Source organism: Tursiops truncatus, chromosome 1 (assembly GCF_011762595.2).
Source record: "Tursiops truncatus isolate mTurTru1 chromosome 1, mTurTru1.mat.Y, whole genome shotgun sequence".
NCBI classification, from domain to species: domain Eukaryota; kingdom Metazoa; phylum Chordata; class Mammalia; order Artiodactyla; family Delphinidae; genus Tursiops; species Tursiops truncatus.
Genome location: NC_047034.1, coordinates 78,149,086 through 78,165,058, shown reverse-complemented (window position 1 = coordinate 78,165,058; position 15,973 = coordinate 78,149,086). Strand labels below are relative to the sequence as shown.

Here is a 15,973-nt window from a genome sequence, read left to right as displayed (position 1 = left end):
TGGTGGCATCCAAGGGTACTTACATGATTGATTTCTCAATCAGCAGTAGCCCTTAGTTTAGAGGTGAAGAGGGTGGCCCCACCAAAGGCCAGCGGTGTCTTGGAAACTGTCTTGCCATAAACTACTATCACTCAGAACTCTGGTTTTCAGAAAAGATAGCCATTGGATAATGACTGATGTCATCGCGGTGCAGTGTCAGACCAGAAGTGTGCAGTTCCAGCTGGGTAAAGTGAGGGGGGAGGGGAGGAAGAAGAAGAGGGAGTGTGAGGCAATGTGAGAGTTGAAGGAGACTGCAAGAGGGTAGGAGGTGAAGTGAGAGACTTGTGATTTTATTAGCTCCGACTGCCCAGTTAAAGAAATCGCAGATTCCTCTCTAAAAGAATCTTGTTTGTCGTTTATTTCTGCAGATCTTCCTTCCTCCCTATGACCCAGTTGTATTCTGAGTCCCCCAGGTTTAAGAGGCAGGTTTATTTTCTTTATCCCTCAGTATTGGGAAATGGACTCAGCACCACTGTTTTATGTAAGTCTGGTGGCTGAAAGGAGCTGCTGTAGGGAGCCAAACATTCTTTGCTATCTGTGACCATAGTTTAGGGAATTCCAGAGATGAAAAGGAAAAAATTAAAAAAGAATGTGGATATCTACCTTTTTGTGATGAAAATGCCCTTTCTAACTTTTCATTAGGAAATTTTTCAAAAGTAGACAAAGATAAAGAGAACAGTGCCTCCCATGTACCTGTCCCGAGTACTGGGGACCTGTGTACCTGTCACCCAGCTTCAACAGTTACCAACATTCTGCTGCCTCTGTCCTCCCTTCTCCTCACAGCAACTCTCAGACACCACAGACCTGCATCTGGACAGACATCAGAACGCACCTCTAACCAATAAGGTCTTTGTTTTTAACTATAACCATAATACCATTATTGTACCCAAAAACTTAAAGATAATTTATTTTTTTAATGTAATAATAGTCTTTTTTTATTTAAAAAAATTTATATTTCATATTGGAGTATAGTTAATTTACAATGTTGTGTTAGTTTCAGGTGTACAGCAAAGTTATTTAGTCATACATATACATATACTTTTCCCATATAGGTTATTACAGAGTATTGAGTAGAGTTTCCTGTGCTATACAGTAGGTCCTTGTTGATTATCTATTTTATATATAGTAGTGTGTATATGTTAATCCCGTTTCTATCATTTTTTATATTCCACATATAAGTGATATATCATATTTGTCTTTGTCTGACTACTTCACTTAGTATGATAATCTCTAGGTGCATCCATGTTGCTGCAAATGGCATTATTTCATTCTTTTTAATGGCTAAATAACATTCCATTGTATATAAGTACCACATCTTTATCCAATCCTCTGTTGATGGACATTTAGGTTGCTTCCATGTCTTGGTTATTGTAAATAGTGCTGCTGTGAACAATGGGGTGCGTGTTTCTTTTTGAAGTCTGGTTTTCTCCAGATATATGCCCAGGAGTGGGATTGCTGGGTCATATGGTAGCTCTATTTTTTGTTTTTTAAGGAACCTCCACACTGTTCTCCATAGTGGCTGTACCAATTTAAGATAATTTCTTAATACCATCTAATGCTTGGTCCGTGCTCACCTTTCTCTCTAAAATGTCCATTTTAAGGTCTGGAGATCTTAATTAGTAACTCTGAGTCTCAGAGTAGACTAGGCCCAAGAGTAGAATGGCCCTTTTATGGGGGAGGATGAAAGGTAGAAGAGGAGGCTGGAATTCTAAGCAGTGTTTGGAATTCTACTAGTGACTTGAGTTGTCCTGCGGCAAGTTATTTTTCCTTTTCCTGCCTAGGTTTTGGGGACCTTTTATCTTCAACGGGTTAATAATATACCTCTTAGGGATATTCACGATTTAAAACAGAGAAGGTCTTTTAAAGGCTTCAGATAAAAAGTTTTTCTGTATAATCACACAGCATTAGCCAATCCCTTTTTTCTTCAACAAACATATTGTCATTCCACTTCTGCCTGGGTGTATCTGTTCCTGTCGGTTGGTTGGTTCACTCATTCGGTGCATTTGCTACACACGAAGTTGCAAAACACTGAGGGCCTCAAGTTAGTCACAGCTGCTAGATATTTGAGGCAGGCATTATGCTGGGTACTCAGGTGATTTCATTTACCCCTCACTATACCGCTCAAGGTAATTTTTGTAACCCCTTTTTATTGATGAGGAAGTTATGTTCTAAGAGGTTAAATAACTTACACAAAAAAGGTCACCCAGTTAGTAAGTGGCAGAAGTGGATTTCTGCCTTTCTAGGTCTGCTGTCCTGAAACCCATGTCGCAACATCGCAAAGCCAAAAGGCACAAGCTGGCAACCAGCACACCTGGCTAGTTCCACCACACCGTCATTTTTCTCTGTCCCAAGGGAGTCTGTAATTCAAAAGTGTAAAAGGGCAGGTAGAAAGACATAGCATTATTTGTGTGTCAATATTGAAGTACAAAAAGAATGATAGTTATGAAAAATCAGAGGCATAAGAAATGACTTTTAGTGGGGGAGATTGGTGGAGTGTGATGGCAGATAAGGCCGGATAGGTAAGTTGAGGTCAAATTTTGAGTAGACTCCATTTTCAAGCTGAGTAGTGTAAAATTTAATTGCTGTGCAATTAAAAACCATGAAAAGCTTTCTGAGTAAACTAATCAGAAATATGCTTTAGGAAAAATTTAAATGGTGGAGAGACTGAGGTTGGGGAGATCAGTTTTGAGACTATTCACTCTGATCCCAGTGATAAGGAAGGACTACCTCATAGGGTGGTAACCATGCGGGCTGGAGAGGGGGGGGCAAGATTGGAAAGAGATTTTGAAATACCCAGTGCTAACTTCTGTTAGAGATGCTTGAAGGCAATGTATAGTTTTGCTCTTTAGTTCAGATATAATAATGATGTTCCCTAGGTGCTGGACACTGTTCTAACTGCCTGTGTGATATGCAATATGTAATCATTGTTATCATTTAATTATAACCACTATAACTTCCTAGGGCTTTTAAAAACATTTTTTATAATTTAATTGAAATAAAATTCACATACCAATACAAACTCACTCATTTAAAGTGTACAATGTACACATCAGTGTTTCTAGAATATTCACAGAGTTGTGCAAATATCATAGCAATCAGTTTTAGAACGTTTTCATCACTCCACAAAGAAACCCCCAACCCAACCCATTAACCATCACTTCCCAATTCCCCTATCCCCCCAGCCCTAGTCAGCCACCTATCTACTTTGTTTCTCTGGCTTTGCCTATTCTGGCATATAAATGGCATCATACAATGTGTGGTTTCTGTGACTGACTTCTTTTACTTATCATAATGTTTTCAAGGTTCAGCCATGTTGTAGCATCTATCATTCCTTTTGATGGCCAAATAACATTCCATTTTGTTTATCTGTTTATCAATCCATGGATAAAATTTTAAAAATTATTCTAGAATTTTGCTGTATCAGATATCTGTGCTTGAAATAAGTGAGCTCCTGAATGCACTGTAGAGAAATTTCTAGCTTAATACCATATTTCCTTATCTACAGTGACCTTCTCTACCCTTGTATATCTCACACATTAAACCTTCCCTGGGTTAGGCTATATCCTAAACTTCCTCATCAGGGATCCCCTTTAGCATTTTAAATCCATACCTCAGAATTTTGCTCCTCTCAACTGGACTGCAGGCATACTGAGTATAAGAAACAAGTGTCAGACCTCTTCATTATTCCTCACAAGACCTGATAAGTCCCTTTCCACATTAAGAGTGCTGTTAACAGTGGAGGAGAGGGTCTGCAAGAGTCAGAGCAGACCCTTTAACATTCCCTGGCTGTGACCACACTTCTTTAATTTAAACTTCTCCCTCTCCCATTCCTAGAAGTGTCTTGTGGAATACTGGTGGGACACAGTATGCAAACTATTGATCTAGTCAATATAATGGGTAATAATGCTTCTAATCTAATGATGAAAGGGCTGATACATTTTGCATTAAGATCTTTTTTTTTCTTAAGGTGGTCAGGCAAAACCGTTTCTCTTTTGATTTTTTAAAAAAGCAGTTTTGTTTTGTTTCTTTTTTTTATGATTCCCGTTGTCACAGCTTCTGCTGGGACAAAATTTTGAAAATCTCTATTTTTAAAAGGGATAGGCACATTGTGGATTATATGAGCAGTAGATCAATTTACAGAGTTAAAATCGAAGCCTTGGAAAAAAAATTTTTTTCTATTTCCTTCATGTTGTATTTATATGGGATGATGGATGTTCACTAAACTTATTATGGTAATCATTTCATGGTGTACATAAGTCAAATCATTATGCTGAACACTTTAAACTTATACAGTGCTGTGTGTCAGTTATATCCCAATAAAACTGGAAGGGAGGAAAGAAGTTATGGCATGTTAAATAAAAGGATAGAGTCTTAAAAAAAAAAAGATGAATCCTTGGAAAGGAATCAGGTAATTGGTTACTGGTTTCTTTTAACCCAATTCTATATTGAACTTTGCAGTACACACCAGGGTGGAAATCAATTCAGGAGAATCCTGTGTTTAACATGGATTGGCGTTAAGACTGTTCAAGTGATGTGTCCTGAAACAAAACAAGCTACCAACACAGAGAAAATCTGATTAAACACAGTTAATCTATAACTCATTGTTAGCCCAGTCCTCTAGTTCTAGGTACTAGAATCATAATGAAAATTTATTGTATTGCTTATCATTTAAGTTCAGCTTCATCATTGGAACTTTTCCTTGGGTTGGGTGGGTAGATATTCTTCTGGAGAGTAAAAGGAGAGAAAGGTGCTCTCGCCCCGCCAGCCACCCTCTCTTGAGTACATGCATTTCCTTGGATATCTTGACAAAGAGCTGATAAGATAAGCAACTGCAGTTAATTTTGGATCCACTTCAGCTATTCTTGGAATTTAACAATTTATATATTTACTAACGGAGAATGGAGAAACGTGATTAACTATGCGGTGATTTTTCTGCAGAAAGAGGGTAGAGAGGGTTAGAATTTAATGCTGTAAATTGGAATGTACTTGCATTTCCATGTGGTAGATTTTGTAATGCCCATGAAATTACCTTGATCCACCAGAATCACTGATCATAAGATTTAGGATCTAACCTTGTGGGATGAAACTGTTTTAGCAGTTCTGTGTGAGACTTGTAAACTTTATTGTCTATTTGCTTGAATAGACGTAGTGCTAAAGCCTAGAGAAGTAACTATATTTTTTCTCTTTTTTTTTCTTTCCGTCCTTTTCATTTCTCTTTTCTACTTATATAGAAGAATAAAGCTAGCGTGAAGAATGTTCAGATCAGATTGCCTAGGATATCCCACCTTTGGTGTAATAATTTTCTTTCCTTTCTATGACATAGGATTAATGTAATATGTGATTATGACTGAGAACTTCAGCTATCCTAGTCAGGGAGGAAAAACTGTTGTTTTTATAAGTAATAACAGTGAACACTTAAAAAAATTGAACTGTTGATTTACAATATTGCATAAGTTTCAGGTATAAAGTGATTCAGGTGTGTATATATATATATAATATATATATTCTTTTTCAGATTCCTTTCCATTACAGGTTATTACAAGATATTGAATATAGTTCCCTGTGCTCTGCAGTAAATCCTTGTTGTTTATTTTATATACAGTGGTGTGTATTTGTTAATCCCATACTCATTTTTTCTCTCCCCGCCCCACCCCCCGCCTTTCCCCTTTGGTAACCATAAGTTTTCTACGTCTGTGAGTCTGCTTCTGTTTTGTAAATGATTTCATTTGTATCATATTTTAGAGTCTACATAAAAGTTATATCATATTTGTCTTTCTCTGATAGAGGGTCTGTGGCAGTTAATGACGATTAATGCCTGTGTACTTTTCAGAACATCGAGTTGAAGGTTGAAGTAGAGAGCCTGAAACGAGAACTCCAGGACAAGAAACAGCATCTGGATAAAACATGGTGAGTTGCAGTTTGAACTAGTTGAGCTCTTGGTCCTTTCCAGTCTGGCTCATTAACTGAGAGCAATAGATTTGGAACCAAATTCCTTAACTCTGGCGTTTGAATGCTGCATCCAGTTAAGAAACTGAAACAATGTGCTTTTCTTTCCTTGGGCTCCAATAAGTCTGAGAGATGTTGACATAGATTGGTAAATTCATCAGACCTAAGTTTATAAACTTCCCAGTCAGTAATCTACTAATAACATCCAGGGCTGACATAGAGTTCGGCAGAAATGGGCACTCTCATATAGTGCTGGTGAGAGTGTGAATTGTGATAACATTTTTGGAATGTGGTACTACCTATCAAAATAAAAAATTAGCACTTCCCTTGATCAAATAATTCCTAAAAGGAATCTATTCCTTATAAATAAAAGCAAGAGTATGAAAGGATAAATGTATAAGGATATTAACTGCATCATTATTTGCAATGGCAAAAAAAAAAAACTAGGAACAACTATACATCAATAGGGCAATGGTTGAAAACATTTTGATATAAACATACTGTGGAATATTATGTAGTCATTAAAAGGAATGAGTTAGCTCTATATTATTATCCTGGTGGGAAGTCCCTGATAGACTAAGTAAGGGGGAAAAGTGCTGCATGATATTTAGCATATAAGCCCCTTTGGGTAAAGACAATCTATGTGTACATGTGTTTGCTTGAATATGGATAGAAAAAAACTGCAGGGTTACATACCAAGCTCTTTAACATTGCCTGTATCATGGGAGTGAGAGTGGAGTTTTTGATGGGGAGAAGACTTCAATTTTTTTTCTTTCTATACCTTCTGTATTGTTAAGATGGTTACTTTTATAATTTACAGTTTTTATAATTAAAAAACCCTTAGTTTTAAATGACAAGTACTATTGAAATCGTTACTAAAAATAATTTTCAGATTATATCCTAGAATCAGTATACATCCAATCTGATCTGGCGTTCCTTCTATCTCCACAGTATTTCTTGATGCTTAGAATGATAGTCCAGCAACATCAGAATACTCAAACCAGACTCAACCATATGCAGTATGCTGGAATTACTCAATACTTACTAAGGCATTAAGTGAACTAATAGATTTTAGGAAAATTTGTAATAACAATTGAGTTACAAGTTTTGAGATTTGTGTAGTGCTTTTTAAAAAAATTATGTCGTTTCAGTTTTTAATTAGGAGGCATTATCCTATTTTTAGCAATGAGAAAACTAAGGTACAGAGTGTTAAAGTCTTCTCAAATGAGTGGCAAAGCCCACATCTTCTGGCATCATGTCCAAGGCTCTTCTGCCTTCACAACAGCTGTAGCCTATTAAATCAGGCATTCTTGGCTGACTTACTCAGAAAATGTATAACTTCCAATCTCAAGACATTGTAGTTAGCTGTTGTCTATTGCATTTATCAAAGAATATGGAGTCAAAGTTGATGATTCCTGAGGTCTATTTAAGGGTCTTAGGTTATTCTCTTGACTTGTGTCCCTTGTACAACAAAGACCCTTCTACCACCAAAAGGCTGCATAATGACATGGGAACTCAAGATAAATATAGTCTCTGGGACAGTGCTGAGTAGTGTCCAGTATCGAGCAAGGAATTCTATAATCTTTAGGGAAGTTCCATTTGGTCACCATGGGCACAACCTTCTGGGCCAAGTATTAAAATACTACTGGACTTGGATAGAGCAGTAGTATTTGATTTATCATGAGCCTATGAAGGCTCAATATCGTTCTCTGCCCTGAGAAAAAGAAGATTGTCCATGGTTCTTAACAAACGGCTTAAAACAAGAATAAAAACAAACCGGAATTAAGATCATTCAGCACCTGATACTGCCCCCAAATTTCTAATCCTCAGACATCCAAAGGCAGCTGTTGTTAGCTATAAATAAGCTGGTGACACCTTACCCGCTTCATGCTAGCGCCTGGGCATTCATTCCTAAGGACATTAGAGAAACAAAGCTGGGCCAGAACCCTGAGCTTCCATAGTTTAAACGTCTGCTTTCTGCATGGGACTGTGGGAAAACTGGATACAACTCTGGGTAGGTAGCCCAGATTCAGGACAGTCTATGGGTTCCTGGCTGTAAAGGAGAAAAGCATTTCTGTGGCTATCCAAATAGATATTCTATTCCAGCAACCTAAATGGAAGGGACACTCTAAATTCAAATAGCAAGACAAGCAGGGAACTAGCAAAGCACTCTGGGAGAGCAGTCTTAATGGGAAAGTCCGGGGACAGATGATGGTGAACATGGATGCTGAGTTCTAAACCATTTGATGACTACCTGCCTTTCATGTGCAAGATTCTTCTCTTGAAGCTATAGCAGTAATGAAACCTCTAGGGAGTCAGGTATATTCTGATTGACAAGCAACACAAATCAGAGTTCCTAAAAGATTACCTGAAAAGTTGGAAAGAGAAGTTCCACAAATAATTGCAGAGAAAAAAAATACTTCATTTTTATTCTCATCAATGGGACTCTGAATTACTGAAACAGCCTTAATGGGTCCACTTGCTAAATTATATGACTGGCTCTGACTGGCCAATGCTCTGGTTTTAGCACTGATGTGGAGAATCTCAACAGCCATAATGAAGCTGAGCTCCGGCGCCAGTTTGAGGAGAGACAGCAGGAGACGGAGCATGTTTACGAGCTCCTGGAGAATAAGATCCAGCTTCTGCAGGAGGTGAGTATCCATGGCTAGGGGTCCCCTTTTACCTCTTTTCCGACTGCTCTGCCTCCTGGCATTCACCTTTTCCCTCCCTAAAGTACCCATGTTTGTAGCCTTTCAGGTTTTGTTCTTTTCTCGCTCTTTTTGCAGGAATCCAGGCTAGCAAAAAATGAAGCCGCACGGATGGCGGCTCTGGTGGAAGCAGAGAAAGAGTGTAACCTGGAGCTCTCAGAGAAACTGAAGGGAGTCACCAAGGACAGGGAAGATGTACCAGGAAACCGGGTCAAGCCCGACCAATACACTGAGGCCCTGGCCCAAAGGGACAAGTAGGTGCTTTTGGTGCTCTATTTGCCATTTGTCTTTTGCCTGTTCTCGAGCCTGTGTGAGTATATAGCAGCTGCACTGTTCCCTTTGGATGCCTTACGGTGGACCTTCACCATTACCAAGACTTTATGGTTCCCGCAAGTAAAGAAATCTCTTTTTAGGGCTGTGTCTTTAGTGGTATCCATTAACAGAACTGACTAGTTGGCAATCAGGAGACTTAAGTAGGTATAAGTAGAACAGTGGTCAAATGGTAGCAAACAAGAGACATGGATTCACTTATTCACATTTACTGAGCACCAGCTATATGCCAGACACTGGGCTAAGCACTCAGGTTACAGAGATGAAAGACCCACTTCCTGTCATCAAGACACACGTTACACAATTTTAGTGAGTTCTCTGATAGAAGTAACATGGGATGCTCTGGGGCGTATAGAATTGTCATCTATTCCAGACTAAAAGAGCAAGGTGCCATTGAAAGTGTCCTGAAGGAGGTGAAATCGGAGGTGAGTTTTGATGAGTGAATAGGAGTTAGAAGAAAGAGTGTAGGAGGTGAGTGGCGTGGGGGAATCTCCTGTACAGGAGGAGACACCACTGAGGGGAGATACAGGGAAGGGCATATTTCAAGACGTGTAATTAGTGCTATGTAACCAGAGCAGAGGGTCTGGGGAAGACTAATGAGAGATAAGCTGTATTGGGAATAGGGGGTCTGATGGTGCTGGCTTTGTATATAGTAAGGAACTTGAATTTTCTCATAAAGTAAGCGGGCATTTGTTGAGGCCACCACTGTGTCTTGGTTACTGCAGCAACTTCCTAACTGTTCCCTTTACTTCCGGTTCTACCCTCTGCATTCCATCCCAATCTAACAATTCAGAGCAGCTTTGAAGTGGGAAATTCAACAATATGAAACTGACAAATAATTTAGCCTCTTCAATGCATGATACTATGGTGGCATAAAAAGCCTTAAGCGGTTTTTAACTGAATGGGTGAAAAACACACAAGGTACGCACAGTGACCAATGTGATCTTTTTGAGACACAAATCTGATCATATTATTGCAGAGCAATTTAGAAAGTTCTCCAAAATCTTTAGGAGATAAAATCTGTTCTTAGTGTGGCCATCAAAGCCTGTTATGATTTTTTTTTTTTTTTTTCGGTACACGGGCCTCTCACTGTTGTGGCCTCTCCCGTTGAGGAGCACAGGTTCCGGACGCGCAGGCTCAGCGGCCATGGCTCATGGGCTCAGCCGCTCTGCGGCATGTGGGATCTTTCCAGACCAGGGCACGAACCCGTGTCCCCTGCATCGGCAGGCGGACTCTCAACCACTGCGCCACCAGGGAAGCCCATAAAGCCTGTTATGATTTGACCCCTGATTTCCCCCAGACTCATCCCCTACCATGACCCCTTCATATATCACTGATGCCAGACTAGTAATAATAATGACAACTAAGGTTTGTTGGGCTCTTGCTGTACAGCTGAGCTGAGTACTTTACATTCTTGTTTAATTCTCCCATAAAGTTTAATTCTCTCATAAAGTTAACAGTCCCATGAGATAGGGATTATTATACTTTATAAATGAAGAAATTGGCATTTAGAGAGTTATGTAACATGGCTTCAGGCATTGCTGGAATCAAAACCCTAAAGGCACAGCGCCTCCAGAAGCATACTGTGCTATGTCAGGTCCCCAGAATTTTGCTCATGCTCTTCCTTCTGTGGGAAACGTGTGTTTTCCCTTCCTGGTGAGCTCCTAATTCATTCTTCAGAACTCACTAAGGCATCAATGGTTACTTCTGTGAAGGCTTTTGTGACAGCAGAATTAAGTCTTTATATTGTTTTTTCTTTTTTTTTAAGGAATTTTGCCTTTTTTTTTTTTTTTTTTTTTTTTTTTATGGCTGTGTTGGCTCTTCATTTCTGTGCAAGGGCTTTCTCAGTTGTGGCAAGCGGGGGCCACTCCTCATCGCGATACGCGGGCCTCTCACTATCGCAGCGTCTCTTGTTGCGGAGCACAGGCTCCAGACGCGCAGGCTCAGAAATTGTGGCTCACGGGGCTAGTTGCTCCGCGGCATGTGGGATCTTCCCAGACCAGGGCTCGAACCCATGTCCCCTGCATTGGCAGGCAGATTCTCAACCACTGCACCACTGGGGAAGCCCTATTGTTTTGTTTTATATGCACATCCATTAGTGTACAGTTCTCTGTGTGGTGTTGTATTTTCTTCAGATCTTCCCTGCTAGGCTCCCTGAGACTGTCTCAGTCCAATAAATGCTTGTCAAACCAAAAACAGAAAAAAGAAACAAATGCATACTTGACAAGTAAATTGAGGGAGTTCATATCAGATGGCCTTGAATAGCTTTGTAAAGTAGGAGACTAGATTATCTGTAGAGACTGAGGGTCAAAGGGATGAATGAGATATGAACTTGAGAAAAGTAGAGACATTCTAGCACAGATACTGTGGGGAAGTTGATACGGAGTCCACATTCATCATCATAATTATCATTATAGCTTGCATTTGTATAAAGTTTTTAAAGTTCTTTCTGATCCCTACATCTTAGCTAATCCTTATACCTTAATTTAAGAGATTCCTACTTGACTTTCTGATACCCTTCACCTTCTGCCAAACTATTTTCCTGCCAAGGTGCTATCACTATCTTACATACACAGGAATCATAAGCACAATCGGAAACATTTCATCTAGTACCAGCACATTTCCTAGGACAGGTATCTCTAGTACTCAAAGACTTATACACAGAGAAACAGCAAGATAATGCCCTGCACGTAGTAGGTGATGAATGACTGTCGAGTTGAACCTGTGGTTTATAGACATCAGCACAGCATGCGTAGTCTTTGACAACTGAATTCTAGTCTGAATTTCCAGCCTCTTCTCCAGCCATTGTCTCTTCCCACCAGCCTTTCCCCCTTTTCCCTTCCAGTGACGCTTCCCCATATGTCTCATATCTTCATGCCTTCATTCCTTCATTTAAGCTCCTCCTTCTGAGCCTGGAAAGTAACCCAGTCTTCACAATCTCTTCTCCTGAGCTTCCCCACAGTCTCCTCCAAGTCAAATGAATTACTTCTTTATCTTTCCTCCTGTAGCTCCATGGCAACACTCAGTGTACTATTTGGTATATACCCCTGGTGTGGTAGCACTTATTATATTCTATCTGTTGATGTAGCTGTGCCTCCCCATTTCCCAAACTCTTGGCACATACACCAAAAGAACTTAAGTTTCTATACAGCAGAGGTTGTGTGTTTTCCAACTTTATATTCCCAGTACTTGGTAGTGTGCATTGAGTTATATACATAACAGTTACCTAATAATTGGGTTTTGAATGGAACAACAATAACAATTTAAAAAACTCTACAACTTATGGCCCCTATTCCAAGAATTTTATATCTATGGTCTATAGAACCATGGATTGGCTTCAAGAGGTCTCTGAACCTGTGACAATGTAAGCAAAAAATCGTTTGTGTATATATTTGGGGACTGGGGCAGAGAATACATGGCTTACTGAAGAAAAGTTTCAAAGAGTTCAATGACTCAAAAGGTAAAAACTTACTGTACTGGACCATGCTATCTTTGGAGTGGGCTGAAAAATAAAGGTAGCAATAGTACCATGGCTATAATTGTTCTTACTTTTTCTTTGCTCCAGAAGAATTGAAGAACTGAGTCAGAGCCTGGCTGCACAGGAGAAACTTGCAGAACAGCTATCTCAAGAGAAGCAACAACTGCTACATCTGTTGGAAGAGCCAGCTGACATGGAAGTACAGGTGAGATTTGGGCTGTACTTCCTGAGGCACAAAGCTTCATGCTTTCAGGAGCCCTACTTTACATTTATATGTATTAGTTTTCTATTGCTGTGTAAGAAATTACTACAAACTCAGTGGTTCAAAACAGCATGCATTTATTATTCCAGTTTCTGTGGGTCAAGAGTCCAGGCATGGTTTAGTTGGGTTTTCTGCTCAGGGTCTCACAAGTCTGAAATCAAGTTGTCAGCTGGACTGCTTTCTCAGCTAGAGGCTCGCTTAGGGAAGGTTCCACTTCTAAGCTCCCTCAGGTTGTTGGAAGAATATTTCTGTGTGACTGTAGAAGTTATGGCAGCTTGCTTCTTCACAGCCAGCCATGGAGAGAGACAGTCTCTTGCTTATCTCCCTTCTAGACACTCTTTTAAGAGGTTCACCTGATCAAGTTAAGCCCCTCAGTGTACTATCCCTTTTTGTTAACTTAAAGTCAACTGAGTAGGGACCTTAGTTACATCTGCAGCAACACCTCTTCACTTTTGCCATATAACAGTGCATAACTATGTAGCAATATCCCTCACCTTTGCTGTATTCTATTGGTTAGAAGCAAGTTACAGGTTTCTCCACACTCAAGGATTGTACACAGGTGTGGATACCAGGAGGTGGAGGTCACAGGTGCCATCTTAGGATTCTGCCTGCCACTCTAGTGATGTATAACTATAGAGAATGTATAATGTGGTTTTAATATTGAAGAGAGAACCCTCACTGCTGTGAAAATTATTGCATTAATCTATATTGTTGTTCTTGGAGGTTACCCCAGAGCGAACTCCCCTCCTTCATTCAACTTTTAATTTACTAAAAAGATACTTTCTGAAGGAACCCTAGAATGTATCTGTGCCCAAGCAACATACACAATTACTAGGTGTTCTTACAAATCTTAGATCAATGATAAAGCAAAACATGTGCAGCTTAATTTATTGGTCACATATACAAAGGTTGGAATCAGGGTAAAAAGAGCAGTGCTAAAAATTAGTATAAAGCAGTGTTTCCTCACCTTTCCTGTGTCGTGACAAAAATAGCAAATGATAATAAGAAACGTAGAAAAAGGTATGATTTACAACATAATCAAATTGCTTAAAACCAGCAACTTCTTCTCATTTTTCTCATTATCCACTGCTCTTTTTTATTACTCAAGTAATAAATAGCAATTACCTAAAAGTCTGCAAATCCAAATAAGCAAAAAAGAAAAAAAAAAGAATTACAGTTTTCAATAGCTATGATAAGTATAGAAGAAAGGCAATGATTTTGTACATTTTTAAAACTGAGCCCCTGCAATAAATTCACTCATTAATTATAATTTAAAAAAATAATGAATGATAATATTTATAAGGTGTAGCAGTAAATGGATGGAGCTTCTCACTTGAAAGTGACCATCCTGGGTGCTTAGGCCACAATGAGGGCAGAAGAAATCACTATCTTGGCTACACTGTAAACCCCTTGGACTCTGGATCCATTTTGGTTGGAAAGCTCTGGTTAACAAACTCAGGAAATGATGTGTATGCATATAATTTGATAGATATGAGTAAAAATTAAAGTTTATAGGCTTTTTGCAAGATACATATTGAAATGTATGGAAGATCCCATAACATTTTTTAATTAGGAATAACTTGGCTGGGAATTAGGAGAAGTAGGTTTCTATCCTGATTCTTTCTTTATTAACTGTATGACCATGGATACATCACTCTCAGCCTCCATATGTGTAAAATGGGAAAATTAGCCCAAACGATCTCCAAAGTGTCGTACAATTTTGACATTCTGTTCTAATGAGTCCAGCATCATTGGGGAAAGTGTATAGTCCCCAAGGTAAGCACTTCGAAAGAAAAATACTCACGTAAATTCTGAAATAAAATCATTCTCATTGTTCTAGTTTTATATTTACAGACATATAGAAACATATTTAGGTACACATACTTATTTTCATTAGTATCTTTGGTAAGCACTGAAATGGGTATATGTAGTTCAATATTTGCAATGCTAATAAGGGGAAGTGGGTTGGTATCAGCTTTTTTTTTTTAACATCTTTATTGGAGTCTAATTGCTTTACAATGGTGTGTTAGTTTCTGCTTTATAACAAAGTGAATCAGTTATACATATACATATGTTCCCATATCTCTTCCCTCTTGCGTCTCCCTCCCTCCCACCCTCCCTATCCCACCCCTCTAGGTGGTCACAAAGCACCGAGCTGATCTCCCTGTGCCATGCGGCTGCTTCCCACTAGCAATCTATTTTACGTTTGGTAGTGTATATATGTCCATGCCACTCTCTCACTCGGTATCAGTTTTTAAAACAGACTTGAAGAACAGAAAAATTATAATTTCAAAGAGACTAAATTATTTACAATCTATCCTAAAGGAAAGCTTAGAACAAGGTTAAGTACAGCGTCTAGAGGATAATAACATTGGGTGAGCAGAAGAAAGAAATACATCGCCACATAAATTGTGCTAAATTGATACGCTTCTTTAATGTTGCCGGTACCTATAAAAATTTATTATTCTTGTTATTGCCCAACTCTTTGTACATTTATAAACCTGATTACATCATGCTGTGAATTCTGTCAATCAGGGTTTCCCAACATTTTTCAGAGAAAGTTCCGTTTCATAGGAGCTGATTATGTGTCTATGTTACTCTGAAGTAAAGTGGCTGAGGCTGGTTGGAGGTGATTACCTGTGTCCACCTTCAGAGCCTCCACCACCTGAGAGCTGAGGGGCTGGCATCTCAGCACAGTGGTGGGCCATTTTGAGGCACACTGGCCAGAATACCCAAGCTGGAGAGCTCTGCCACAGGGGGCCTCTGACAGTAGGTCCTCTCAAATGTGGAGGACAGAAAGCCTCCCGCAGCTCATTTTCTAGTTTCTCCCTTTGGGTCTGTGCCTTATGAAGAAAAAAACCAAAAAACTAGGCACCAAGTACTGCTCAGTGTGCATAGAATTATTTTATATTATCATTTCTAAAACAGCCCAAAGAAGCCAGGCCAGAGAGTCAGCCTTCTAGTGAGTGTTCAGATAATCCTCTGAAAACTTCCTTCTCTCAATGTGTGTCCAGATTCCAAAAGAAAGGAAATGGTTTTGGTCACTGTGCGTCTATCTTATATTCTATGGCCTAGACAGAAAGAAAGATTGAAATGATTTCTGTAATACCGTGGGAATATTGAGCCATGCTCAAGTGGTTCAGATTGACTTAACGGAAGGAAACATTCAAGTCCCAGTTTAGCGAAAGGATCTTGGTCCTTCAATAACGG

At 39.3% G+C, this 15,973-nt stretch overlaps 1 protein-coding gene across 17 annotated transcripts in view; it reads left to right on the top strand.

Annotated features, from left to right (window-relative positions):
* PDE4DIP (phosphodiesterase 4D interacting protein) overlaps positions 1-15,973 on the top strand; it is a 223,861-nt gene that overhangs the window by 101,067 nt on the left and 106,821 nt on the right. For all 17 annotated transcript variants that reach the window (XM_073808764.1, XM_073808762.1, XM_073808796.1 and 14 more), the window contains exons 5-8: positions 5,870-5,946; positions 8,513-8,636; positions 8,772-8,947; positions 12,589-12,706. In XM_073808764.1, coding sequence (XP_073664865.1) covers positions 5,870-5,946; positions 8,513-8,636; positions 8,772-8,947; positions 12,589-12,706 — 495 coding nt within the window. The remainder of the gene's footprint in view (positions 1-5,869; positions 5,947-8,512; positions 8,637-8,771; positions 8,948-12,588; positions 12,707-15,973) is intronic.